The 27,891-nt window shown below is 37.4% G+C and overlaps 1 protein-coding gene across 1 annotated transcript in view; it reads left to right on the plus strand.

Moving 5' to 3' along the window:
* Nucleotides 1–27,891, plus strand: part of CNTNAP2 (contactin associated protein 2) — a 1,147,482-nt gene that overhangs the window by 929,103 nt on the left and 190,488 nt on the right. Inside the window, exon 14 of the mRNA XM_064506638.1 lies at nucleotides 155–311. Coding sequence (XP_064362708.1) covers nucleotides 155–311 — 157 coding nt within the window. The remainder of the gene's footprint in view (nucleotides 1–154; nucleotides 312–27,891) is intronic.

Genomic DNA, 27,891 nt, shown 5'->3' on the forward strand with positions numbered 1-27,891 from the left:
AATAATGAATGCAGTTGTTTGCCAGCTATGCAGGATGGCTGTCCAGTTATGTGTTGTTAATGCTGTTTGCATATTAAACACCTGAGCCCAATTAATGTATTATGAAGCTCTACCTCTTTGATGCATCATAACCTTGTGTTCTTGTTCCCTGCAGAAGGGAATCCATACACCTGGTGGGTCGGAAAAGCCAATGAGAAGCACTACTATTGGGGCGGATCAGGACCTGGCATTCAAAAATGTGCCTGTGGCATTGAACGCAACTGTACTGATCCCAAGTACTACTGCAACTGTGATGCTGACTACAAGCAATGGTGAGTAGTTTACAAGCAGGTGGCATGAGAATTACCAGAATCTCTTAACTTTGATATCTGCTGCCATAGTCTTGAAAATCTTTCCCTTAAATATTTCCATTTTTACCAAAGAATGAAGGCAAAAATATTATTTCTGTGATCCCTCCTACTGCGAAACATCTACCCATATGTTCATTACCATTTTATCCATAGTACCAGTTATTGTCAAATTTAAGAAACATGCCTATATTTTGAATTCAAATGAACTACAGAAAAGAATGTTAAAGTTGCAAACACAAGTACTAATAGGAAAGGCCAGCATTTTGGCTGCAGATGCAGCTTTGTCTCTCTCACGCAGATTTATTATGTTACAGTATTCAATTTTATCCCCGCAACTTAGATTTTTCCTAGATTTTCTGCTTTTTTAAGTACTATTACTGTATTTGACTGTAGACTGTGAGAGATACGAGTACAAGTTGCTCATTTAGTGACTTCCACCCTCATTATCCATCTTGCATGAGAAAAATATGTTAAGAACTAGGTTTAGAGGGTATTACGGAGTGAGGCTCTGTCCCTTACTTCAGATGAAGCTATTGCTCTTTGCATGAGATAATTTATTATTCATTGCCCTCTTGGTTGCAACTACAAACCTATAGCCAATTTGGGAAAGACAGTGAGAGACAGTGGTTCTAGTTCCTTATCTAATAAATAGTTACTGATTCATCCCAGGTGGAACAATTTTAACAGAGGGACTGAGGAAGTCCTACCCCAGAATATTTTACAGCCTGGTAACAGGGGCATTCTACTGTGAGGTAACTGATGTGGGTTTAAATCCCTTCAGACAGAAAAGAGAATTAAACCTGCATCTCCGATATCCCCCCTAAGTGCTCTAAGAGTGAGCCTACTGCGTAGAGCACATCATCATTTTGTGTGAGCCTCTGTCTGTGCTCTGTGAATTCTTGGTTTATGAGTTTTAACCTGTTGTGTCCCTTTTGTACTGACAGGTAGTAGTATCATGTTATACATGGTATGCAATGCTCAGTGACCAGTTGGATCCATACTTTCATGAGCACTCTTTCCATTAACAGCAACTTGTTGATATTTGAATCAATATTGGCTCATAAACCATCTTGAGCTAATTTATTCATTAATAGTTTATGAGCAGAGCTACAACAATCACATGATATGTCAGAGATTAAAAAAAAAGAACAGTAGGAAGAATGAAATACGGAAAAATCAAAATAGGAGTAATAAAGGAAATTTTCCAAGACCTTCAAAAATGATAGATGAGGATGTGGGAAAATCAAACAGAGAAATATTTTGCCACAGCCGTTATTACAGTAAGCTTTCTCATCGTTAGGATAAAACACTATGAGCTATGATACAGGATGAACTATAGAACACTACAGAGAGCGAGAAGTCAATATCAGAGACGGAGGAGCTGGACATCGTGCCAAGCTTCAGAGCTAGAATTAGGCAGAGGGTGAAAAGTATTAAGTCACAGGGCTCTGATTCAAACATCAGGCACTAGACCAGCGTGGCAGGAGGCAGGTTTGGTTTTGAGACAAAATGGTTATGATAAAAAGAAGATATTGTAATAATAATAAGGATAATGACAGAATTAGGAGCACTTATGTTTTTCATTGCTTGAGGCACTGGACATGTAGCCATGAATAATAGTCTCTGTGTACCATATGTTGACTGTTTTCTTTTTGTGCTGAGGGAAATGCATGAGGGAAATAACATTGACGTTTGATCTCTTCTTGTGGCTTCTCTAAGTGTAACATGATACTTTAATAAGCAGCCTTCACTCAGTAATCTTTTCTTATAACCTCTATGACCCTGGTATACTGTGAGATTTTATTGAATCTATTAGTGCTTCCTTCATAAATACAACTGTTTATTCAAAACTTTGAATAAGAAGAAGGTATTATCATTTGAGAAAGACATGTATAAAGCTGTATTTTTTCTGTATAGGCGTCAGTTTTTTTCATGAAAACTCTACTGTATATTATAGGGCATTTCATAAAAAATGATTATAGGACTGAATGTTACATTTTAATTTGCAGCATGTACAATCAGAAGTAGAAATGAAAGCTTTATTGTAGTTTAAAGGACATTTTGTTCAAGATTCTTTTTTTTTTTTAGCTTTGCTCTGGCAGAATCTAGCCCATTCCAAAGTCACACCTCTTGTTTTTGAGTATTATTCTGAGGAGTACTAGTTACGAATTTTCTCTAGCAAAGGTAATTGAGTGATACCTAGAAAGCAAGTGAGCTCCAGATTTGGAGAGACCTTGCGGATTTCCCTTAGCAAGGGCAGAACATTAACCAGGGCCCCCAGCACAGCAGCACTCAGCCCTGGTGACAGCAAAACTGGCTTGGTCCTCAGCATCTGCAGCAGCACTTTTGGAGTATTGGTATCAGTGGGCAGAACTAGTGGTAGTGATGGGTGTCTAAAGAGGACAGAGCAGGCTATAAGAAAGCTCAGAGAGGCATTGGGTTGGTGTGAAGGCATACATCACGTCAGTTCGAATCTTGCTTTTGCATATATTGCTTTACATATTCCAAGTGTTTCATAAATTATTGTGTGTCTTCTCATCCTTAGAGGTAGAAAAAAAAATTGGCTAAGAATACTGAGGGCATTACTATGGTACGAAAGGGAACATGATGCAAGGATCTTCAAGCAAGGACTAACCAAGATAACTCCAAAACCGAAGTCTTGACATCAGGACACAGAGGCCAGTAAGCCCTTGTAGTAAAAATAGCTGGGTATCCCTGCACAGTGCAGAAATTCCCTTTAATACAGGGATATTTGCAGCTTACACTGAGCAGACAAGTCTTGAGGCACAAACTAACAAAGCAGTTTGCCACATATCTCTCCATAAGTAATCAGCAGAACTTATCTTAGAATAACTTATTGTCCCCTAAAACAAAAGGACTGAGTGTATGCCAAACTGGGCTAAGAGGCCAGATGGGACTTTTGCAGGTTGTATTTCCTGAAGCAGAGAAGTAAAATGGGAAAAGAGATCTGCTGAGTGGGAACTGTGGGAATGAAAGGTGAAGAAAGGAGAGATTCAGCCAGGAGATTCAGATATGGAATTGCAGGGCCCTCTGTTTAAAGAAGGAGGTTGGGGAGCCATTGAAGAATAGGTCAGACTGAGTCACAATGATGTAGTGTGAGTAGAATATTGTCTGCAAATTGTTATTGCAGAAGTTGGAAATTGTATTAGAAATGAAGGAGGGCATTGCAATGTGATTAAGGATCTCATAGTGAAGGCAGGAGAATGCTCCCCTGGAGAACCAGGTTCTAATGCTGCCTCTGGAACAAAATTCCCTCATGATGCTGACCGAGTTTTGTAAGCCATTTTTTTGGAGGTGGATCACACTAATTGTTTGATCCTCATTTTCTGTGTACCTAACTGGAGACCCAGAGGTCCAATTTGTGGAAGTATTGAACATTCACAGCTGCAACTGGAGTCAGTGAGATTAGATATGTTCCGTCTGAATTTGTCTAATGCTGTGTACTCTAAAACAAAAAAACCCAGCCTGTAGGCATCTCAGACTGCGCACTAAAAATGAGTGCATGACTTTAACCTTATGTGTCTTGGCCCTAACATCCAATCTGTAGAAAGGGAATGATGTCAGTTGTTCACCTCACAGAGATATTGCAAAGATAGGTAGATTTATGAAGCAATCATCTCCTACAGTAATGAGCACTATAGAAAAGCTAGTGAGAAAATGCTGTCTTTATTGAAAAGAGTTGAAATACACATTAAATATAAGATGGAATCTGCATATTGAACCATGCAGGTAAATCAGAATAGTGAGTAGTGTTTTACTCAGTGAACGTTGTCTGCCTCCCACACTGAATGATTCAGGAGTCCTCTGGAAAAAAATAATCAGTGACCAATCAAGCTCTGTATCATGGTGCATAGGCACGGGGGACAGGTTGAAGCTCTATATGCAGCCCAAAAATATTTGTTTTATCCTAAATTTTGTGTTTGATTTGATTTGTTTTTTTTCAGTTAGATGAGTAAATTTTTTATAGATGCGGAACTAGCTATGTGAATTATAGACTCAGTTATAATGTAACTTTTCTCAGGTCCTAGCTTAAACCATAGTCTTAGTGTACCTTAAATCTGGGTAGGTTTTGTCTTTAATGTTTTTTAAAAGTCCAAATATTAATTTTTAACAAAATAGGTAAGTGGAAGGGAATTAAGCAGTTTAAACTGTATATGTAAAATAAGGACCTCAAAATATGCACAAACAGAAGAAAAGCAGACATAAAATTACATATCACCATATTACAAGTGATATAATAAGTCACTGACATATATAAATATATTTTTGGGACAGCAATGAAGTTGTGGTGACGTAAGAAGCTGTACTAATCTGGATAACTGCATGATTCACTTACCCAAAGAGAGTTCTTTTGTAAGTTCCGATGGTAAAATATAGCTTAATGTTTATACCTTATTTGAAAACTGATTTGGTTGACCAAGCTGCCTTTAAAAGGCCTGTTGAGAAGACAAGGAGGAAAGACTAAGCAAGCCCTTCATGGCAGCTGACTGTAGGTTGCAGAAGCTGCAGGTCAGGTAAGAGCAGCTTGAAGTTCCTTTTCCCAAACTTAGTGTCCAGATCTCCCCTTTTACAGCACTTTTTTTTCTCTTCAGCTGAGCACCTTCATGCCTTCTCTCTCTCTGGATAAAATAGAAGAGAGAGCATTCTGTAAGTTTAGCAGGTATTTATCACATGCCTAATGTGTTGATTACCTCAGTGGTAACGGGATCAAATGGTAGATGTTGGCATGCAGCCTGCATGAAGTATGGAATTCAGATTTGTGTGTATTTATGCATTGCTTGTAAAGTGGAACTTGATTTTTAAGAGAGGTCCTTGATGTTGCTGCAATGTAAATATTAAGTAATAATATTTGTCATGATAAAGCTTTATGGATAAAGAAGAAACAAAACAAAAGCGCAGTGGAAGATCTTCACCCAGAACCTTCCCACCAAAGGGAACCTTAAGTGCTGAAATTATCCATTATTTGTGTCCAGTATGAAATCAGTCTAGAAGTGAACTAAATTATATAAAAAGGTTAGTTTTGCTCACTAACAAAGATTATTTATTGAAGAGAGTCTTGTCAACTTTAAAAGTCAGATTGCCTCAATCTTGAGAGAATAAAGCGAGGTTGCTGTTATCAGCTACAAGGAATTCTATGGGTAGCTGTTAAACAAAATTTTCTTCAACTGAATCATTTTAGGTAAAATGTAAGACTTTTTAAATAAAAAAATTACACATTATTACCATTTATGCAGTTCTTAGTTTTATTAAAGAATTGATAGCATTGGAGAGAGAGAGATAAACTATACCAATTAAGTAATAAATGTGATGATTGGCAAAGAAATTTAGGTTCCTAATTTCCTTTGATCCTACGGTGAGTTAAATGCCTAGATTCCTTTGGGAATCTTGGTCAAAGTTTCTACTCCACAGGCTGTTTACTTTTTCTTTTGTAGCAGCCTCAATATGTGAGAAGGCATGAAATGAATCTGTGGGTGGATTTACTGGGAAAAGGTGATATAACGAGCTTTTTCCTTTAGCACTTACTGATGAGGGTGTACATTAGATTACAGAATAGAGCAGGGACATCACCGTCATGCACCTCTCGGTGTGTATCACGGCTCTGTCCACCTGTGGTTTTTACATTATGGCATAGAAAGTGCTGGGTGTCGTGCTTTCATGGTAGTTAGTTATTCAGTACTTATGACTACTGATGTGATTGCTAAACTTTCAAGAAATATTTGATGGCCCTGCAGATGATCAAGAGGAACTGAGGGAGAGTTTAGAGATCATATGGGTTTGGACAAATGGAAGAAATGAGCAATGAAAACAAAAGGGGAGAGAAGTGAAGGGAAAAGCAAGTTCAACAATCCCAGAGGTGTGGATAACATCTGTGAGAATAGCAGTGGCTTCAAAGCTAACAATGAATCAGACAATTGTCAGATGAATGGAAGGCAAGGAAAAGAAAATAACACTGGTATGTCACTAAGGCAAAACTAAATTGTTGATGAAGCAATTCAGAACCACTTTATCATTAGGGGTCTTGACTTCAGGAATAAATCAAATGGCTGCAGGCAGCCTAATTTTCTTGTTTATCCTCTGTCACAGTTTGGAAATTAAATTTCTTCCTCCAGAGTCTGCAAAATTCTCTTTTATTTTTGTTAGAAGTTTGACAGAATGCTTCACAGGATACATCACTCCTTCACTTCAGACTCTTCTCCTGCAATGGAGGTTTCAGTAGGTAGTTTCAGGTGGTGGAAAAAGATAATGAAACAGGTACTGACCTGAGGTGTTTTAGTGGCTGGAACAGTGGAGGATATTTAAATGCTGGTCTGTGGCTTTGGCAATATAGTGTGCCTGATACTGGGCAGGTCATTTGTAGCCAGATATAACAAGATATTGAAGGCTCCTGGAGATGCAGGTAGGCACCAAGGCTTAATACTATACTATAGTATGTACTAATTCCCATTGAAATCAGTATTTCAGTTTCTGACTCACTTAGGCAATTTTGAAAATCCATCTGTCCTTTAACGTGAGCTCCCAATGACAGAGCTGCTGCTTCAGAGAGAACTGGCTAGTTAAATTACACTGGCTTCTCCTATCCTTCATTAAAAGATGTTAATGATGTAAGAGGATTTTTTCTTTTTACTATTACCTTCCTATCTAGGCAGCAACTGAAGGGGTGGTATGTGATCAGAAGGAACTAGGTTATACAGGTGGAAAAAAAAGGTGAAAAAAGCCTGAGAACTTACCATTGGCTCTGATTAATTACATTTTGATTATATTTACTTACTATTTGTAACCGTAGGTAGAGAGGTCTTAATGAATTAAAAGGAATTGAATACGAATACACATAAAAAACCTGAAGGACTGTAGAAGTTGCAGTGGAAAGCATGCATGACTACAAACATCCAATGTATTTGAGGAAATTTTCAATTTATCCAGACAGACTGACTGCATACAAAATCGAGTATTTATGTGACACAGCCATATGTTTAAGCAATGCCTTTAAAAACAGTCATTTTTGATAAAATAGAGAGGGCTGGATTTGACAAGAAAACTTACTGTTTTACATTAAATGAAACTGGAAAGAACAGAACAGAAAATTATCTACTAAGATTAGTGATGTCTTGCTGTTTTGCCTGGCATCACATAGATAGGATGAATCTCAATTTCCCAGAAATGGAGGAAATTTTGTAGAAGTAGGCCACACCGCTTTGAAAACTATGGTTCAACATTTTCACATAGCTTAAAGGCCATCTTTGAAATGACAGACCAGAAAATAGAAACAGTCATAATTGCATCTGTTCACTTTATGAAAGTTAAAATATCAAAACTTATATTTTAGTTATGCTTAAGGAATAAACTAGTTTGTGTTTTTTGGTTTTTTTTTTCCTTTTCACTGACAGCTTGCGTTGCTTGATATGGCTGCTATTCTTGCACTCTTACAAATCTGAGCAGCCTTTTGTAGGCTTTTAGGTTTAACATTCAGATTTCATCTGTAGGTTGATATTGGCACCTAGTATTAAGATAATTCCAGTCAATCAAATTTTAGCAATATCTCAGTATGTAACAGCACAGAATAAAAATCTGTATAAAGAGGAACACTGAAAGTCAAGCATTCAAAGCTTAGGAAATGTTAGATTTAATATAGTTGGTGGTACTTTTTTCTAAATGATTGATAGATTTGAGCTGAAACTTGCAGCCACAGAAAAGCAAATAGCCAAAAATCAGGAAGTTCAGTCCTAATGGTTATAATTTGGCCATTAAAACTACTCCAGTAGGGAGAAGGGTTGAGTGACTGGATGTTAAACAGGCTGCTACCTGTTCTGCATCTCTCCACTGGGCTCATCAGCAGTAAAACTGATGTGCAGCACTGAAATGGAGTTTGCCTGCGAAAATTGACAGTCTTCCAGTGAGTGTATTCTGCCCTCTTTCTTTATAAACTGTTCCATATTTTTTTCTTTACATAAACTTTATATATCTTGCGTGTGGTCATTCTGCATTTCCCTTTTCTGCTTCTCCCATAAGAGGAGGCTGAATTCATTATTGATAATCACAGATTAAGAGTTTGGGAGATGGATGCTGTAAGGTGGAAGGATGAACTCCAGCCAGTGTTTCACAGTAAGTGCTCAGGCCACTGATTTTACATAGACTTTGAAGGACAGTATCTGCTGCCCCAGAATTATCCCTAATGTTTGTATTTTACTGCTAATATATAACCCACAACCAGCAGCACTAATGCAGAGGTTAACCCAGGATCACCCAGCTTACTCTCTCCCCTTTAGAAGTGTTCCACGCAAGTGCTGACAACAGCCATATATGTTTAGATCATGCGACCTGACAGATGTAAAGCCTGAAATGATACAGTTTCAGGGCATTAGGAGTTTGGAGATTAAATTAATCATGAAAACTTGCAAACATTCCTGCTGTTGTCAGTGTTTTCCCTTCTGTATTATTCACCTTTGGGACTGGACTGTGGCCTTGTTTATAACAAGCTGATACCATTTAACATTCAGCTCTCATCCCACCTATTGATATTAAAGGGAGCATTTCCCTGCATGCTTGTGGCCCATGACAACAAGCAAGCAGCTGAGGAACCAAGCCTTAGCCTTCTCCAGAATTGAAAATATAAGAAAATGTGGGCATTGGCATGATGTGAAGTGACTACTCAGCAGTCTGCCTTATCTTTGTTAAAACAGCACTTTCTTGCTTGGTATTATATATTCAGTCCTCTGTGATTATTTTGCATCACGATTTTTGTCCCACCAGCAATACAAAACTAGCATACCTGAGGATAAGGGAGGAGGAGGCTGCACTGCTTCATGCGTCATGAGCAGAGGCTTTTCCCTTGCTCCATACATAAAAATGGTTGAGGTCTAGCAACCTGCTAAGGACGAAAAGGATTCCTGTTTGACTTCAGGTTCCTTCAGCATTTAGTGCTACCACTAGAGAGGAGAGAGTGATGATAAGATGTTTTCCATGTTTATTAATTTGCTCTGTAAATCACTGTGAGACAAAAAGAGTGTGTTTTTCTTGCTGCCAACCTCCCTTCTCAGAGTTACTGTTCGGTTTTGTTGCGTTAAGCTGACCTGATTCCCATCCAGTCACAGACAGCTGGTCTCATCCAGATCTTTTTAAGTTGCAGAATGGCTTTTAAGCCAGAAATGTGGCACTGAATAATTCCTTCAGAATTAGTTATCTGTAGTTATTACTTTTGGGGATATTCTTAATGTTATTAGAAATGCCCCATGGTTTTTTGGAGCCTTATAAGTAGTTTGTGATAGGCTTATGAATTAGCAGGTGAAAATGCAATTATATGAAGTTTTTCCACCATTTAGATGATATAAAATGTCATTCCCGGAGTATTTGTATTCTTTTTATTATTAAACTTAATGGTTATTGCCTGAATGAAAAATCAAATTACCAAGAACAAAAACCTGTGCTATGTCTTGCCTAGAAACGCACCGAATTTTAGTCCAGAGGAAAAGCTTATGGTCTTAACTTTAAAGAGAATGACCTTACTGTCCCAGCTTGTCAGGTAAGGGCAGAGCGTGCTGAGCACTGTGCACTACAGAACTTTCAGCTACCAATTATTTTCTCCTCCTCCTTCTCCTCCTCCTCCTCCTCTTTTTATTTGTGTGCTAACTTAAAGAGTAATGACTCTGTCCTCACTGCAGTGCAACGAAGATGAAATCAGCACAGTGCCAAGTAGCCTAGTGTATTTCACTCAGTGCTTGACACCGCTTAGCTCTTAAAGAGAGTACAGTAGTTTTCTTTCCTTCTTATATTGTAGGAGTCCGATGAGTTTTTCTGAGTCAGTGCAATCCTATGTAGAAAAGGTGAAATCTGTGGCACAGTGTAGATGGAGATTGCAGCGCTTGCTTGCCTGTCATTGCTATTAGCTGCCATATTTTTAACTGCCACACAATCACAGGCGAGTCCGTCAAGCTGAAGGTGTTGAGCCTACAGGGTAAAGAAAAGATATATCCACTTTCACTGTTCCTTCTTTAGTGTGCCGAGATATATAGATAGATAGATAGATGTATAAGCAGGAGAAGAGTAAATAATCATATATCAAAAAAAAAAAAAACCCAGAAGGCTTTTAGATACTTTTTTGCATCAGGTTCCATGCTTGATGGGGACTTTTTCTTCAGAGCCATGTGCAAAATATTGTATCAGTTCAGTACTCACTCAGGTAGTTGCAATATTTCCATTTTTAGGAAAAGAGTCGTTCTTTGTCCTTTTCTCATCTTGCTCAGCTGATGATTAGCACTGCAAAAGACCTGATTAAAAAAAAGAAAAGTGTTCTCCAGTATTCCTGTTTCCTTGGGAACTATTATTATATGCGTACTGCATTATTTTATTTTAAAGAGGAAAGTTGCTTGTACAATCTAGGGTAAGCACTCAAAGCAATCCAGTAACCTCTCATAAACTCTGCAAATTTGGTGATAAAGGCAATGGCTCTAACACCAAGAGAAGAGGCAAAAACTGCTTTTTCTTTTATCCAGACTTGTAAAAACGGTTCACATAATATAACTTGTATTAATATCAGGAACTAGGTTCTTGTTTGACCAGTTCATACTTCCCCCCCTGTTTTTTTTGTGTTGCATAATCAATGACTGCCCCAAGATTTCCAAACTACCAGTCATCTGTCAGTAGTCATGGCTTGACGTTTTTATCCCAGCCCCCCCCAAAAACGAGTTCTCTTGCTTTTTCTTTCCTTTGCCTCCCAGCATACTATAGTGATGAAAATTAGTAATTCTGAAAAATAGGATCCATGGAGCTCCGTTGAAATTTGTAAGAGTTGTCTCAGTGTGCAATGAAAACTTTGTAAATCAGGTCCAAGATCATTCATTGCTTATATCTGTCATCTGTTTTCAACCCAGTCTTTAAAATAGCATTAAAATGCTATTTGGATTCTGTATACTTTAAGGATGGCTATATGGATATAAACAAATAAAGTATCTATCTTCTTCAATTAGCTTTAAACTCATTTTACATGCAACTTTTAGACATATCGTTACACAACACAGAAATAAGCAAGCTTGCTAATGGGATTCAGATGTTATTTTTTTCATATTTTACTGAAATGTATTACTGGGAAGAAATCATTCTACCTAAACCACTGTCTTGGGACAGCTAATAATGTGTATTCATTTGCATTATCGCAAATGCTATATTTTGCTCTGCTTTTGGTCAACTGCAACAAGGAATTATGTAGTGGAAATTGTTTATAAGATTATGTTAAATGTAGATTGAGGGAAAGAAAATCTGTCTTGAGTTATGAGCTGAGGTTGCTGCATAAATTATACAGTTGCCTTCACTGAAGTACCATAAGTATCTGAGGTATTTATTTATTTATATCATTAAAGAGAAAGTAGAAACAAATGAAAATTTAGAAAAAGCAAATAAAAAGCAAATTTCCCAGCATATAGACAAATACTATAAAGAAAATGACAAGATAAAATCTGCTGGCAATTGTAGAGAATGTGATTAGGAAAAAAAGTACAATGAATATAGAAAACTGTAGGTCTATGATCAAAAATTTTCATGTACATTGGAAAAGCATATATTTATTTTTAGCTACTATTCCCATGAAACAGAACTGTTTCTCATGTCAAATCCAGGATATTTATCTAATGTTCCTGAATGAAGATGGTATCAGAAATGTTAAGAGGATTTTTATAAGACTCGGGAACCAAATCCAAACTCCTAACTGGTACAACAAACTTGCCAAAAAATGTTCTTAAAATTGTCATTGTCTCCTGCTGTCATTTTGTTTAGCTGAAAGAAAAGCCCAGAACAGGACTCTTTTAGTCTCTAACATTAAAAAAAGGGACATTGTGAATTTCTTTAAACACTGTGAAAGCCAGCAAAATAGATATCGTCAAATGAGGTGAAGCCTTTGGATCAAAATAGCAGATAGAGAGATGATGGCAAAATATGAACATAAAATTCAGAATTCTTATTTATTAACTTACTTTATTAACTGTGAAATTACTGTGAAAATAGCTGTGAAATAGGAGAAACAGGAAATACCTTCGTCTAGTGTCCTGAAAGCTGGAGATAAAGCAAAAGGATCCTTTGAGTAATGACAAATATTGGCATAGTTAACTCTAAGGTAAAGAACTGAGCAGAACATTGAAGAGACTCAGATGAGCAAGAGAAGTTAAAAATTTAAATACTTTTGGTAAAGGCAGATCAATTCAGAGACCGACTGAGAAATGTTAAGACTTGCGCTATCCTCATCTATACATACATGGAATCATCCAATGGCAGAATACTTTCATCTGGAAGGGGCCTCCAGAGATCATCAAGTCCAACCCACTGCTCAGAGCAGATCTAATCAGACCAGGTTGCTCCAGGCTATGTCCATGTGAGCCTTGAACACATCCAAGGATCGAGATCCTACAACCCGTCTGTGCCAGTATTTGACCAACCTCATGGCAAAAATGTTTTTCCTTATATCTAATCAGAATTTCCCATATTCTAACTTATCCATTGCCTCTCTGTATGTACATATATGTGTATACATGTGTGCCTATTCATACATATATCTATATACACCCATTCTTGTAATATGGAGGTGATGTAAGGACAACAGGGACCCTTTCAAAGACTGGAACATTTGACTTAAACCAACTACTGCTGTCTAAATCAGCTATTCTTAACAACCTTTTGTAGTCTCAGTTACCCTTCTTCTTGCCACCGAAGAACACTACTGTTATGAAGATGAAGAAACATGCTGAAGCATGTAAAGACATTGATAGTTACTGCAAACTTCTAACAGGTGCCTTGGATTTTAATTTCCTCTTGGATTTATAGGAATGGGCTAAGAAATAACTTTTAACCTCAACTATAGCTATCATGGTCTCCAAGCTAAGTACTGAAGAGTTTGCAGAGTTTGCACTAGTTAGGCTTGATAATGCTGTGATCTTCCAGATGTTTTCTACCAAGATATATTAGACGAAGTACTGTTGCTGGCTTATGTGCATTTCCTGGAATTTGTGGATTTGATTTAGTTGAAAAATGATACAACAGTCTTAAGACTGTATAAAATCTGTGTAAAAGTACAGGTGTGTTTTCTGTATTTTGAAAACAAAGAGAGTATTGTGATTCAAAATTCAATTCAAAATTCAAGAGTATTGTGATTTATTTCCTCGACAAATTGAAGAGTGTTTTGGTGGGTTATAAGTTACCATAAGGGTTGGTTCACTTTCTGCATGTAAGTGGTCAAAACAAGCTGCTGTTTGTTGTAGAATTGGTGATATGTCTCTTCCTTAGATCTGTGACAGTTTTGGTCAAGCCATCTGCAAAGAACATGATAAAGTATATATTATAGGGAAACAAAATGTAAGCAAACATGATTTTGTTCTTTGTTTCATTGTCAGAGTAGTAGTTCATCAAGTTACCAGCTTCATCTGCTAAATGAATTACGTGTCTTTAGAATGTTTGTGCTAGTCTTGAATTTTACTGCTTAAAATATATATGCTGATTCACTTTTTTAACCAAGGAAATTTTATATGGAGCACTTATTTGTAGGTGTAAGGCATAACAGCAGTGGAATGAAATAGTGGAAGTTTGTAGAGAGTAATGAATATGCTGATGATTAGTATCATGTTAGACAACAAGGAAAATTACACTTTTTTTAACATTACAATCCAACCTTAGTGCAAAAATGTGTATAGTCGCATCTACAGACTGTGATGCCCAGAGGGTTATAAATGGCCTCATACAGAGTTGTTTTCATGGTGGTTTGTCATCTGAAATTATAACAGACCTTCTTATAGAGGGGACTTCTGGTATTCGTGGAAGAATGACCCAGACTGTTCATTTTTGGTGTGTAGGGGAATTACAAAAAGCCAGAGAAGGTTGAAAACAGATTTGAAGAAAACTGACTTAAAAAAAAGAAAAACGACAAGGTGAGCAGCTGAGCTGTTGTAGTCAGACAGGACCCAGCAATGAGGCAATAAAGCCCTAAAAACTGAGAAAGGAGCTGAGACTCCTTTCAAAGACCACAAGAGCCAATCTGAGGTATCTTCGTAAACTCTCCTACGAAGAGAATTCAGAAACAGTGATTGTTGTAATCCCCATTTTATAATGGACAACAAGAAAAGGAAATGAGAAAAATAAAGAAAATGCAGAGTGATTTAATTACAGGATAGATGAAAAGTGGAAGAGCTGAAAAGGGAAAAGAGTGGGGCTCAGAAGAAAGTGGGAGAGCTGGAGCAAGAAGCTGAGAGTGATGTGTGGGAATTCATTCATACGAAGATCAGTTTTGGCATTAATTCATTCTAAAATGATTGTTACTGATACTTGAACTGTCACATTCAGCATTAGTTTTGATGATTTCTGTATGTGATGGCATCATATTATATAGACATACCCTGAGAAAGCAGACAAGCAGGAGCAGACAATTTAGTTTCATAATCTTTTAGAGAAAGTACTAACTTCCCTTTTGTTCATGAATCACCAAATATAAGAGGGCATTGATCCTCACTGGGTTCTTGGGCTGTATTTCATTAAATGAAAATAGTAATTGTGAATATACTGTCACCTATTTTGCCTCAGAAGAGAAACAGTTGTAATGACAATACATCATAAAATAAATCTTCATTATAAAAGTAATTTATTTCTAGTAATTTTTTGTTATGCAAAAATAATGTTTCATGGAGAAGTCTCAGGACAGATATATATCACTTTCAGAAGCGTCCTGAGGGAGGGGCAGGTGTCTTCCACAATTTATCAGCTGTGTTTCAGAATAGTGCAAACAATGTCATGCAAAGACTTGCTCTGTAATTGCATTGTTGAATATTTGCCATTCATGTTTATTTTCTAGAAAAGTCTGTTACAATTATTTGTGTTACTTATTTTTAAACCAGGTGTGTTAGTGACATCAGTCAAAGAGGTGTCAATAGCATATATTGGCTTTTTGGGCTTCTAGACCTAAAAATACAAAGTTCCCAATGCTAGCTCCAGATATTTGAAAATTAGAGATTGATTCAAATAGAGGGATTACTGTCTATATTCACTGGGCAGCAAGAAGCACTAATATTTTGCCACTAGATAAAAACATTTGTTAGGCAGTCCGTAAAACACAATTGCTAGCTGTGAGCAGAAATACTTGTGCAAATCGCCTGTTCTTGGAAATACCAAAGATAAGTCATCAGATGTTCAAAAGGAAATGCCAGCCATTAAGTAGTAATGTTCCTGCTACTGTTGTTTCAGATTTTCCTCTAAGGAAAGGGATTTTTCGGTGAATCCCTTAACACAGTAGCATGAAACTGTTGCTTTACTGCAGTCGGAGAACTAACAGTTCTGCTTTATCTAGCTCCAGACCTGAACAGAAGTTTCAGATGTGGTACCACCACTTTTTCCTCAATCGCCTATCTACCTACACAGGTTGCACCTTTGTTTTTGGCAAAGCAGGAAGAAGGTGTCTTGCCAAACAGAGAAAGCTTTGTTTTAACAGGGGGAAATATGGCAGTGTAGAAATACGACAGTGTAGAATGTTCTCTTTCAGCCTCTCTGAAAACTCCCAAGTTAGTTTGACTGAAATACCATATTTGAGCTTTTTATAATGGACTTTGCTAAACACTGGAGCAAAAATATTTGGATTATATATGCATATTTTGAACCCATCTCTAATGATATAGACTACATGGATTCATTTAGAAGAAATGCAGCTTTATTCAAGGGATGACATATGCAAAACATTTAGACATTGATTCTGTTTTTCATTATTGGCGATTGAAATGCACATTTAGTTCAGAGAATGGGGACTGCATTTCTCTACCGTTGGGGAGTTTTTGGAGAGAGAGGATTCAGGGCTGAAGTTTCTGCAAGAGATTTTATGACCATTGTTGCATGCCATTATTTGTGTAGCAAAAGAGATGGCCACTAAAACTGTGAAGAATGCAAACTGACACTTCATCATATTTCTGTGTTTGTTGGGGAACTATATCAACTTTTTATTTGTGATGTCATATTCATCTTCTCTGTCAATCTGGACTCATAATGTGGTTTTAGCTGCTGGGGCAGGTATTCTTGTCATCTATACACATAAATATCCTCAATTTTTCCTTGCCAAAAAGACCTCAAAGATCTGGTTTGACATTAAGGCCTGTCATAAACTATAGTTCATTTTTCTGTAGGCAATCAGTTGGGGACCAGCACTTATTTTACCTTTACTGAGTATTTGTGAGGGTAGTTGAATGAATAGTAATTTGAAGCCCTTTCTACTGTCAGTCAGGATTTTCTGGAAAACAAGATGGCTTACTTGATCTCAAGGGTTCTCACCCCCACCCCCAATTTTTTTTCAGATAGTGTATAATAGAGCTTTCATGATACATACTGACTTTTATTTTAATTGCAACTCCTTAGAAAAGACTTCATCTCAAGAAAATGCAAGTCTCATGGAGGCACTAAAAGTTTCTCTTTTTAGCATCTAACCTACTCTGCTAAAGTTTGTTTTTTTCACTTCCAGTCAAGGAAGCGAGCAAGAAAGAGAAATGGGGGAATGCAGTCAATTGCAAGAGGTTTGTCACAGCATAAACTGAGTGATGGAAATTGCATGTTGCCTCTGTAAACAGAACAGCAGAGTATTTTGAGGTTACATGAAACATATGTTTTCTTTCTTTGTAGGAAACTAAAGCAAACTCAAAAAATCTTATTTTAAAGATCTCAGGGATATTTTTTTAAGAAGAATCAACTGCTTGATGCTTACTCCTGTTGCCAGAATGTATGTTACTCAGTAATTCAAGAAACATTAAACTGTTACACTTTCTGGTAGCATTAATCCTTTAGGAGTTACTACACATTTCTCTAATGATTAGTGAAGGTTAGGCTAAGTGGTTCAGTTCTTACAGAGCTCAATAGATCAGTTGGTCATTCATACCTACCTTTGCTTAGAACTTTCTAAAGAATCTTCTGCTGATGTACTTATAATATTTATAGCACCCACCTCCTCATGATTTTATACGATTACAATTTCTGCTTCGTATGTATTAAACTTACGATCACTTGATCATGTATAAACCTTTATAACCTCAATATATAGTACGCTGATACAGCTGAAGAATATATCTGCAGACGTCCTTGCATCTATTGTGTGTCCTTTATATCTTAAAACAGACTTTTGTTTGTAAGCAATATTTGTTTGGGTTTTTTTCTGAAGACCTTAGAAAAGAGTGTGTACCCTTCCTTTTCTGAACTCCCCTTTCTTAAAGATGCATAAACTATACTTATCTCATTGGATCTATTTTGGCTTGTTTTGTGCTCTTAAGATCTTCCTTCAGATAGTGTCATTCCTAGCTCAGAAGGAACTGGGATGACTGGGTATTGCTGCTGAGTGCACATAGAGCTACTTCTTGTCATTTGGTAGGAGGAAAAGGAAGGGATATGAATATACAACAGAAAACTACAAACATACCTGCACAGTACACTGGAGCATGGCACACAGGGACACCCAAAGCTAATCGGTGTGAGGTCAGTTTAAAACAGATGACAAAAAAAACACTTCTTTACATTGCCAGTACTAAACTTCTGGAACTTGCTGCCACAGAAGGTAGTGCAGGCAGACAGCATCATTAGGCTCAGATTCAACAGATTCAGGAACAACAGGTCCATAAATGGATGCTATAAGCCCCGGGCAGGAATGTGCCCAGTAACATTTTTAATACAATGATGGTGCCTGATGGGGGAGCGAAATGTGAATGGATGACAAAAAGTGGCCAGGCCTGCCTGAATAGCAGCTCCTATCCACACCATCAGCCCTTGCTGGTGGATGGACCATTGCTGTGATTTCATAGGACGTTTCTTTGACTGTTACATTTTCCAGCAGGCTTTTAGCAAGGCTTATTTGCCCAGGCATGATCCTTGCCAGTGCAGCCAGACTGCTTTTCAAGGCCAAACTACAATCTTTGCACAGCGTTATGTGGACAAACTAGTTGCATCTGACAGTGGCTTAGTCCGTGTTGTATTCCATCCTCCCATGCTAAAAGGTTGTGGTATCATTTTCTCTGAAAATATGTTCTGGTAAACATGAGCAAGGAAGAACTATTTATGCTAACCAACATTGATAGCACAAAAAGAAATGGCCTGTGAATCATTTATTTATGCATGTATTAAATGTGGAAATCAGGGTTTCTAGCCATTGCAGCAGTTCTGGAACAGATTTCAGATGAGTACTGGGGCAGAGCAGACAAATGCTTTCTAAATCGAGATGTGATGAGTTTCTGAAGAGGATCAGACAGTGTGGCTGCCTGCAGTACTACAGAGCTGTCCTCAGTTACTGCAGCCTCTGCAAGTGTTGTCTGTGTGGTCTTCACTCACGGGTTGAAGTGATAGATTTCCCAGTATAACTAGGTCCGTGGGGCAACTTTTATCTCATAGACTTTCATTTTAAAGTAAGAAGCATCTGAATTAACTACATTTAAGCCATCAAGAAAGAAAAAATACATCAACAGTTGGTAAATTAAAACATTTATTCTATTAAAGTGCAGCACTGCATTGTCAGGGCCCTGTGTGCACCAGCTGCAGACACTCTGGGCCCTAGGCCTCTGCATCCAAATTATTACATGCTAATTTCTGTCTTTACCTAATGCTGATAAAAGCATATCAGAGTCCCTGCCTGAGAGACCAGAGAAGTGTGGCCTGGTTGCTTCACAGTCAGATTCCCGGCAAAGCCCGCCCAGGACTGCTTGGCATCCTGAAAGGCACCGCTCCTGTGGTTAGAGGGGAATTAGGACTTCACGCCCACTTCATCCTCCTCCTCTTTTGGCCATGACACTACTGTCTTGGGTTGCTGGAGACCCGGGGCCAGAGCTTTTGCAGTCCATGCACTCAGGGCCATAATAGGCACATGCACTAATACGGCAGCATGCAGCAAGGGAAAAAGTCTTACAGGGAGATTTCTTTATCTGGGGGGTCATCATCTATCTTAAGGATTGTGCTAGGAAACGAAGGGTTCAGCTCAGGGGGTACTGCATTAGGAAATCAATGGTGAATTCTGCTAACTTTATTTCAGGAAGGAAAGAATGGTAATATGTAATAAGAGAAGAGGCTAACAAGAAGGATAGTGGAAATCCATGGAAGCAATAAAGTGGACTAATGTGGCTAATGAGTAGGTCACTAATCTTGTATAAGTACAGCCAACAAAATGCTAGACGAACACTTGCTATTCTCGTCAGTGGAATTGCAGCAAAATGGTCTGAGATTTTTCTAAACAAGGGCTTCTGGATTTGGCCTAGTATTTAATAACAAGTGAGTATAAAAGGTCAATACTTTCCCAGTAGCCTGAGTCCTGCTCTCAGTCACTCCCTTATCTCATAATGCTGTAAGTGCAATGCCTGCAAAAGAGACTCTCCAGCTAAAGCACTGCAGAAGCCATCTGCCTCTGAATGTGACACAGTCGCACATATTGCTGGAATACAATTTTTTAAAACTTCACCAAGTCCCTTGTTTCGTGTCCTTTCTGATTTCCCCTGTTACTGACACAATATATACGTGTGAGTATATACACACACAAACACACACAAGAGGTAAGGGTATGATAAAAACATGGAAAGGCCATGAAAAGTTTAACCCATGGATCAGGTAGCATTTCATTCCAGAACATGGTCATCTATAAAAGCACTTAAAAAAGACTGATTGAAATGAAATTAATTCTTACAGACATATGTCTGTGTTTACAAGCAGAGGGAAAGTGACAAGTACGCATGCTTTGCTTGTGCTTTATAGGGAAGTGTTTACATAATGGAAAAAAAAGACATCTGTTAATTACCTGTGTGCTGCACCATTGCTTTAAATGTGCTTGTACATCTTAGAGCAGACAGTTCCAAATAATTATTTGTGATGAATGAGGGTGCATTTAAAATGTTGTATAGATGGATATTTAATTCTTCTGCTAACTAAAGAGCTTTCATGATAATTGGCACCACTTTTTTTCCTCAGTAGATGTAGCAACATTACGCATTATGTTTATAGCACAATTTGTAGATAATCCTTCAAGGTCTTTTGTTGGATTTTCTTTTGAGGTTTGTGGTTTTTAGCCATGGCTATTGTAAATTTCTTCTTCCATTTGGCTTTGGCATAGCTTGATGTTTAAAAAAGCTGTTTGTTCCCCATCTTCTTCCAAGTTACAGGTTAATTTTAAGGGTCTAACTGTCATGGTTCTTTTAAAAAAAAAAAAGCAGGAGCAGCAGCATTAACCTGACTTCACTATATTATGAAAAGATGTTTTTAAGTAGTTAGGAAAAGGCAGCATTTATTTTACAGTTAGAAACAATCTATTTATTAGGTAGGTTTGAAGAGAAAAAATAATGATTTCACCCATTCCTCCTCTGGGCAGCAGGTTAAGAAGTCTTCATGCTGAGTGAGAAGCCAGAAGCATATGTACAAGCTCCGTGGCACATAATAGGGAATCGGTACCACTGGCCCTGTGTCCTGCTGTGATAAGCAACCATTTGAGAGAATCATCGCTCTTGTGCATTTCCCTCCTTCCCCTCACCCGCAAAAGTAAAATAGGAAACACTCTCCTGGGGCTGCAGGATGGGACTGCAGAGAAAATTGAAGTACAGTGTGATAGCTACCTCTGAACCAGGACTGACAGGCGACTTGGGTCTTCTGAGAGGAGATGATTAGGTCATATGTAATACTGTAAAAAATATAGTATTTCAAGAATGAGCACTGAAGCATTTTGTAGATACAGAAAATAAGATGTTGTGTTTTTATATTTAAAAGTTGAGTTCAAGCAGAATAGAAAGCGCTTACTGAAAAATAGACTCAAATAGTACCTAAATTTTCTTAAGGTTCAGTCCAGACTGGGTTGGGGCCTTTACAGAAAAGGAAATGAATAGTTGAATAGTCCATTCTCTTGGAATTTTACTTTTAATAGCATATGACTACTTTTTCCCCAACTTTTGTCTCTTTTTTAATTACTTAGTTTATTATTTAGAACAGAGATACTGGCATCTTGTATGTTTATGCCCCATGTGATGTTTAGCAAGTAACGTAATTTTTCTGTGTTTCCCAAAATGTCACCTGTGATACAGAAGTAAGATGTAATTTTTTACAGAAAGTAGAACCCAGTACACCAGAGTATAACATTTTTCAGGTGAGACAGCTTTGTGCTTACTAACAACCTCTATTCTTAAAGAAGCCCAAAAGGAAGGCTAAAAGGGCTCAGATATCCTCTATATTAAGACTAAACAAGTCCAACTGAAACAGGAGTTTAAAACATAAAGACAAAGGAGAGAGCATGCATGAAAAATGCTTACCAGGAGATGTAAATTTGGAAGACCTACTTATCATATGGATGAAGGCCATTTTGTGAGGTTATCTAATCAAATGTCCTGCCTACATTTGTCCTCAAATTATGAGGTGTTGTAGTTACAGAAGCAACTGAAGAAGTGAGCGATATTACAGCACTCACGTTCACCCTGCTGCTTTTGGGTGAAGCAATGCTAGCTATGGGAAAGGGAACAGCAGCATTTTCCTCATGAACTTCCTTCATTGAATAATCATTGATTAGATTTCCCTGTGAGAAGACAGATTATATGTTAAATTGGATATTGGTCTCTAGACATTGAGGTAAATCAGATTGCAAATAAAGATAGCAACTGCACACATGGCAGATGGAGCAATCAAGAGATGGAGACTAAGGAGGCAAGAGTGAAGTGAGGGAAGGAAGGAAACGGCCAAGCTTCATTGTGGATTTCAGTCTTGCAGGAGGGATATCCATGGATGTGATGCATAAGGATGAACTCCACAAGGAAACACTTGGGAGAGTTAAAGAAAAAATGGGGAGAAAAGGGCTGAAACAAACTTTCTGAGAGATTTTGAGGCAAACAAGTACAAAAGCTAGAATATGCTGTGCAGAGTAGTGTACACTCTTGAAGTAGCTAGAAGAAAGACTGTGGTAGCTCCTGTTCCCTAATGCAGAAGTGATCCAGATAAGTTGCCAGTTTTCCGGTGAAAGTATTGGAGGAAAGATAGATGTTTAAAGAACTAGGCTTTTCTGAAATTTCTTAAGTGCAAGAAGTCACATACTTCATTAAATGTTCCAGTGCACATTAGTACCCTATTGAAGTCAATAGGCATATATGGGCTGAAGTCAGCCTTAAATATAACCATCTGTTATTTTGCCATGCCACACTCAATTATTTTTATTTAGCTCTTTCAGTCATATGAAATAAAACTGTCAAAGCTGTCAAAAGCTCCAAGAAATGAAACCTCCGAGCTGCTGCTCTGAGATTTTTAATATTTCTTCCATTACAGATCCCTCTGCCTTAAAATATCCTGCCAAAAGCACATTTGGTGTGATGGTTTGATACATGAGCCAAATGCTTGAGATAATTAGTAAAATAGATAACTGCAAGGAATTCATCATATATATCTGCATAAATCTTGCAGTAATACACACAATAGTACAGATGTTAAAATATACATTTCATTAGATAATCATTTCTGGTGTGCACACAGTAAAATGTTACACTTCCTACTAGTGACAGTCATGATGTTAAGTATAACGCATTCAGATGTAAAAAAAATGTAATTAAAAATGCTTGGGGTTATAAAATTAGAAAATATTTGAAACAGATGGTAATACTCAGTAGGGTTCTTCCTGTTTTTTTTCCTCTGAGCTGAGGTAGTTTGCTGTTTCATTGGAAGTTTCAGAATTTGTGAATGGATGATGGAATGGATGCAGGTTGCTCTGTCACACTGATTGGGAAGCAGGCATTTTACTTTCTAGAACAGGTTAAACCATCTGAATATTTGAATGAACTGTTTAATTTGTGTCCTTCATTTGATTATACCTATTTAGAACCTGTTTTTCTTATGTTTTCATCATGAAACAAAGCATTTAAAAATTGTTAAAGATGGACTGGAATTCTTTTTTTAGCATTGTGGATTTGGGGAGGGGGATTGCTTTATTTTTATTTTTCAAAAGATCTTTTGAACTTTGAAATATTTTGAGATAAAAGAATCAAACTATTTTGAAAATATCAGGGGAAAATTTTAACTAAAAAAAAAAAAAAAGAATGTTCTTCGGGCAAGCTGTTTGCCCAGTCCAACATGAATTTGTTTGCAAAATTCTAGTAGCAGCCCATTTTGGCCCTAGTTCCAGAGGAAAACTTTAACTTTCTTGGCTTCAGCTGAATCACAAATAATCTTGCTTTCATAATCACCCAAGATGGAAGGGACACCGCAGTACAGGCTTTAGCACTTCTCCCAAAGAAGATATCACACTGTTTTCCTGTCCTATGTGACAGACTCTGAAACTGAGACAAAAAATTAGATTAAATTGTGACAGATGCAAAGATCCTGAGGCACTAGAGATCAGTTACACTGTGGTAGGCTTCTTAGATTCCATTCCTAAAATGTCTAGGTATGGAGATAAGAAAAACTAACAGTGAAGTCAGAGGAGCTGCTGGACCCTAAATGAAGAAGAGCCCCAAATTCTGTTTGGTTTGGGGGGAGAGAGGGTTGGGTTTTTTCCTGTGTAGAAACTCCAAAGAACTGAAGTTCTTAAGAGGAGTTGGTCAATTTTAAGGAGAAGCCCCCCCATCTCCACTGTTTCGTCGGAAGGAAAATGTGAACAAATCCTTTGGAAAAGCAGATTTTTCCCTGAAGTTGAGCTCTATTGTTAAAAAGAGCAGGTGGCCCAGTTAGGCATCTCCAGTATTTGCTTTTTGCTGTGGTTATTCAGTTTCTCAGACATTCTCATTTGAGAGGAAAGTCCAGCAATGCTTTCAAGCAAGAGTCTTGTAGAACCAATCTAAACTATCTAAATCTCCTTTGTGATACGTGAGATCATTGGTATATTTTCTGGATTTTGAGGTTCCTTCTGAATTTCCACAGATTCTGTGTCTCATCTCTCACCAAGCAGAGAAAAGGGAAAGAAATGGAGCAGGCTTCATGTCAGCTTCTTAACTGCAAAACAGAAGCTCTTGCATAAACTCCACAGTGATATGGAGTCTTATCACCAGGCAGCTGAAACTGTTCAGTTCAATCCCACATGCCTGATCATACTGGAAAGTGTTGTTTGGATGCACTGTCTTTAAAAGACTCATGATGTCCAAGATTCTTATAAAAACAAAATCTAGACATTATTAACTTCAAAAAGTAACATTATGAATTTTATTAACAAGTTTATGAATTATATACCCTGTACCTCATCAAGTATTCATTTTCTGATCACTACTAAAGCATATAATCCTCATAAGGATGTTTGTAATAACTCAAATTAACCTGGATTTAATTAAGAGGGTCAGTGTTAAAGGATTATAATAAGATTTGAGAGGTGTCCAAACGGGCAGATTTATTTTATAATATAATTTTAAAGCTTTTTCAGCTTAAAGGCCAGGGGAAGGATAGACAGTGCTTAAAGTGGAAGAAGGAGAGCTAAGTCTCTAGCCCAGGGATAAAGTGTGAATTAAACCTGTCTCAGCATGGTTAACTTAAACTGGTCAATTTGCAAAGAAGAAACATTGAAGTTCACATTGAAGTGTGAGAGTTGCTTCTGCTAAATGAAAATTCCAATGATTTTTTGCATAGTTCACTGTCATTAAGGGAACCTTAACTTTGTTCTTCGTTCTTCTGGTGGGACTGTTTGTGAATATGCTGCTTATGCATTAAGATCTTTTCATCTATACAATCTTTTTAAATTTCTAACAAGTATCACTTATGTCTACCGCACAATCAGCATCATGTCTTTGATATAATTTCTCTTTACTGAGAGATGTCTAAGGATGGACTTGTTTATGTTTGTAATTTGGGTGCTGGGATGAGATAGTCTTTGATCGTATTGTTGCAGATTTGCAGAAGGTGAGTGCTTTCCAAAAAAAAATCCAAACTGCTTCCCTGTTTTGCATCTGCATTTTCCACTAAAATGAAACAGAACCCTTGCAAACCTGGGTTTGCCTATGGCTAACAGCTCTACCTGCACGTGGGCTTTGCTTACCTAATAAAAGTAGTGATTATGTGACAAATAAGCAAATATTCCAAAAGGTGGTGGCACTTTTCTCTCTCCTTTTTTACCACTGTGCTGGAGAGGAAGCTACCGCACTAAAACAGGGCTGCATTTCTGGAGTGAATCCACTAGCTGGGGATTACGGAGGACCCAAGACAGAAAAGCACTTCAGTATGTGATTAGACATGCTTCCGTTTTGGGACCCGGGACCTTAGTGTCTTGTAAGACTAAATCATAAACAATACTAAACGGAAGCTCAAACCACAAACATTAGCAATGAAATAGTTTTATACTGTAGTGGAAGAAAGGGTGAACTGTCTGATTGCTCCTCTTCAGTCAGTAAAACTGTGTAGGAAATATCTTAAGAACAATCTTGATGGTAAGAGTTCAAACTTTTCCTTCTTTTTGTTGCTAGGAATATAAGAACAGCATATTTAATACTACCTCAGCCCTTCTGATGCCAGTGTGGTAAAAACCTAGAACTGCGTTATGATTCTCTGTCAGTTTTTATGATCCTGTATAGTAATGAGAAGTTTTCCATAATAGCCCTTGGCAGCCAGATCAAGGGTGAGTCATTAGCTCCAACTTACTGTATAGGGGGATGTGAGGTGACAAGACATGTAGGACATGCAGAAGATCCATCTGACTCCCCGAGCAGAGCCAATTCAAGCGGGAATGAAAGTTCTCCGCCTGCCATATATTGTTGGCACTTTGCAAGAGGGGCAGAGCCGTAGGAACAGGGTAAATCTAAAAGTACATTTTTGGTGCTGCATAGCATGTGCATAAAAAAGTTAACTAAATTTTGTCAAAACCTTTCGAAAGTTAGCTCGTTCTGCTTTAATCCTGGCTTTTGTTTGTCCTGTTTTTAATCCTGTTTATTACAGTTTACATATCTGCAAGTAACTAGCTTCCAGATTATCGAGGCTGCTGCCAAAATTGCATTGTTCATTAAAGTCTCTGTAATTTTAGCTCTTCTTAGCAGTTCTAATTTAAATAAAATTCTTGCCAAATATCTTTGGAAGAAAGAAAACACTAATACTTAGTACATCTGTACCATCCACAATGTTTTTTTACGGATGTTCATTTGCAGGTATTAGCTGGACTAAATGGCTTTATACCTCTCTCAGATTATGGAAATTCAGGGATTAGAGCAAAGGTGCTTCGATATTAAAAAGTTGGGTCTTGTGAGAGGTGGACAATTGCATACCCTTTGAATGGAAATACTTGGGAGTTTATATTCTTTAAATCACTACTAATAATTATATAATACCTGTTTAATACTGCAGGTTCGATCCAGTAAGTGTTTGATTTGTATTCTCAAAGCAATTCTAGTTCCTTGGGTCATGTAAGCATATCTTTAAAAGTAAATCTATTCCTAATTGTACATTCTTTATGTGTTATTCTGTGTAGGACAGGACTAATAATTAAGTACAAGGCCTTTACTGATGTCTAATAAAATTGGAGAAGATAAATGACTCCTGTATCAGAAGTCTGTTTATATAAAATCATTATATAAACAAATTAATAGCAGTACAGAATGTTATCGTTACTTTGAATAAGTCTTTTGCTGACATATGCATAATGCATTTTTTTTACATACCGCAGAATGCTTATAAAGAGTAAGTAAATGATCTTAATGAAAACGGTGATAAATCTTACACTAATATCCGCTGCTTTCATTCAAAGGGACCCCGAAGCACTTTGCAGACTCTTATATATAGGAACAGAAATTAGAAATAGAAAATTACACTGAGATTTCATCAATATCCCGTGGTAATAATTACAGGATTTGATCAGATTCATTCATCTCCCATTTGGCTATTAATAGGAATATGACACACTCTGAATTCAATCTTTATTCTCTTAAGGGGATTTTTTTTGGTGAGGAAAAACTTCAGAGACTTTCTCCACCCTCTTAATGTGCAAAGTCTTTAAATACCAGCAGAAGCATTATCACTTCTAGGAATTGAGTGTTCCAGCTGTGATTATTTCTGAGTATGTAGTACAAAGTCAAGCATTATAATCAGTCTTTGGTCTATAACTTTTTTGACTTTGTCAGCACTGATCAGTATGTCCTGAGGAACTATAGGTACCTCAGAAAAGCATAATATAGCCACTCAATTTCTCAAGTGTATTTGCCTCATCAGTGCACATGGGGCAAAAGCTATCATTATCCCTTTTTTGTTAAGAGCAAATGAACTGTATGGGTTCTGTTAGAGAAAAGTCAGCTCACTTCTCCCAGCTCTCAGTCTAGTACCCTCACCACTCAATGGCTCCTCTGCAGACAAGAAAGTATTTCCTACAAAGATGAGACAAGTAACCAATTATAAGAAAATAAGACTATTCCTGGAAATCAACTGTAATGTTTAGTTTTATTGTCATGGCAACAGCTTTACAGTAATCATATCATTAAATATATAAAAAAAACATTAAAATGAGTAGAAAAATGATCACTAAAAAAGAGGGGGGAAGCCATTGCTACTCCTTTTTATTTCCTTCAAAGCAGTGAAAGTTACTGGTGACAAGAAAAGGACTGCCCTTTGACATCCTTATAGGTAGCTGAAATAT

The sequence above is a fragment of the Dromaius novaehollandiae genome, chromosome 2 (assembly GCF_036370855.1).
Source record: "Dromaius novaehollandiae isolate bDroNov1 chromosome 2, bDroNov1.hap1, whole genome shotgun sequence".
Lineage (NCBI taxonomy): Eukaryota > Metazoa > Chordata > Aves > Casuariiformes > Dromaiidae > Dromaius > Dromaius novaehollandiae.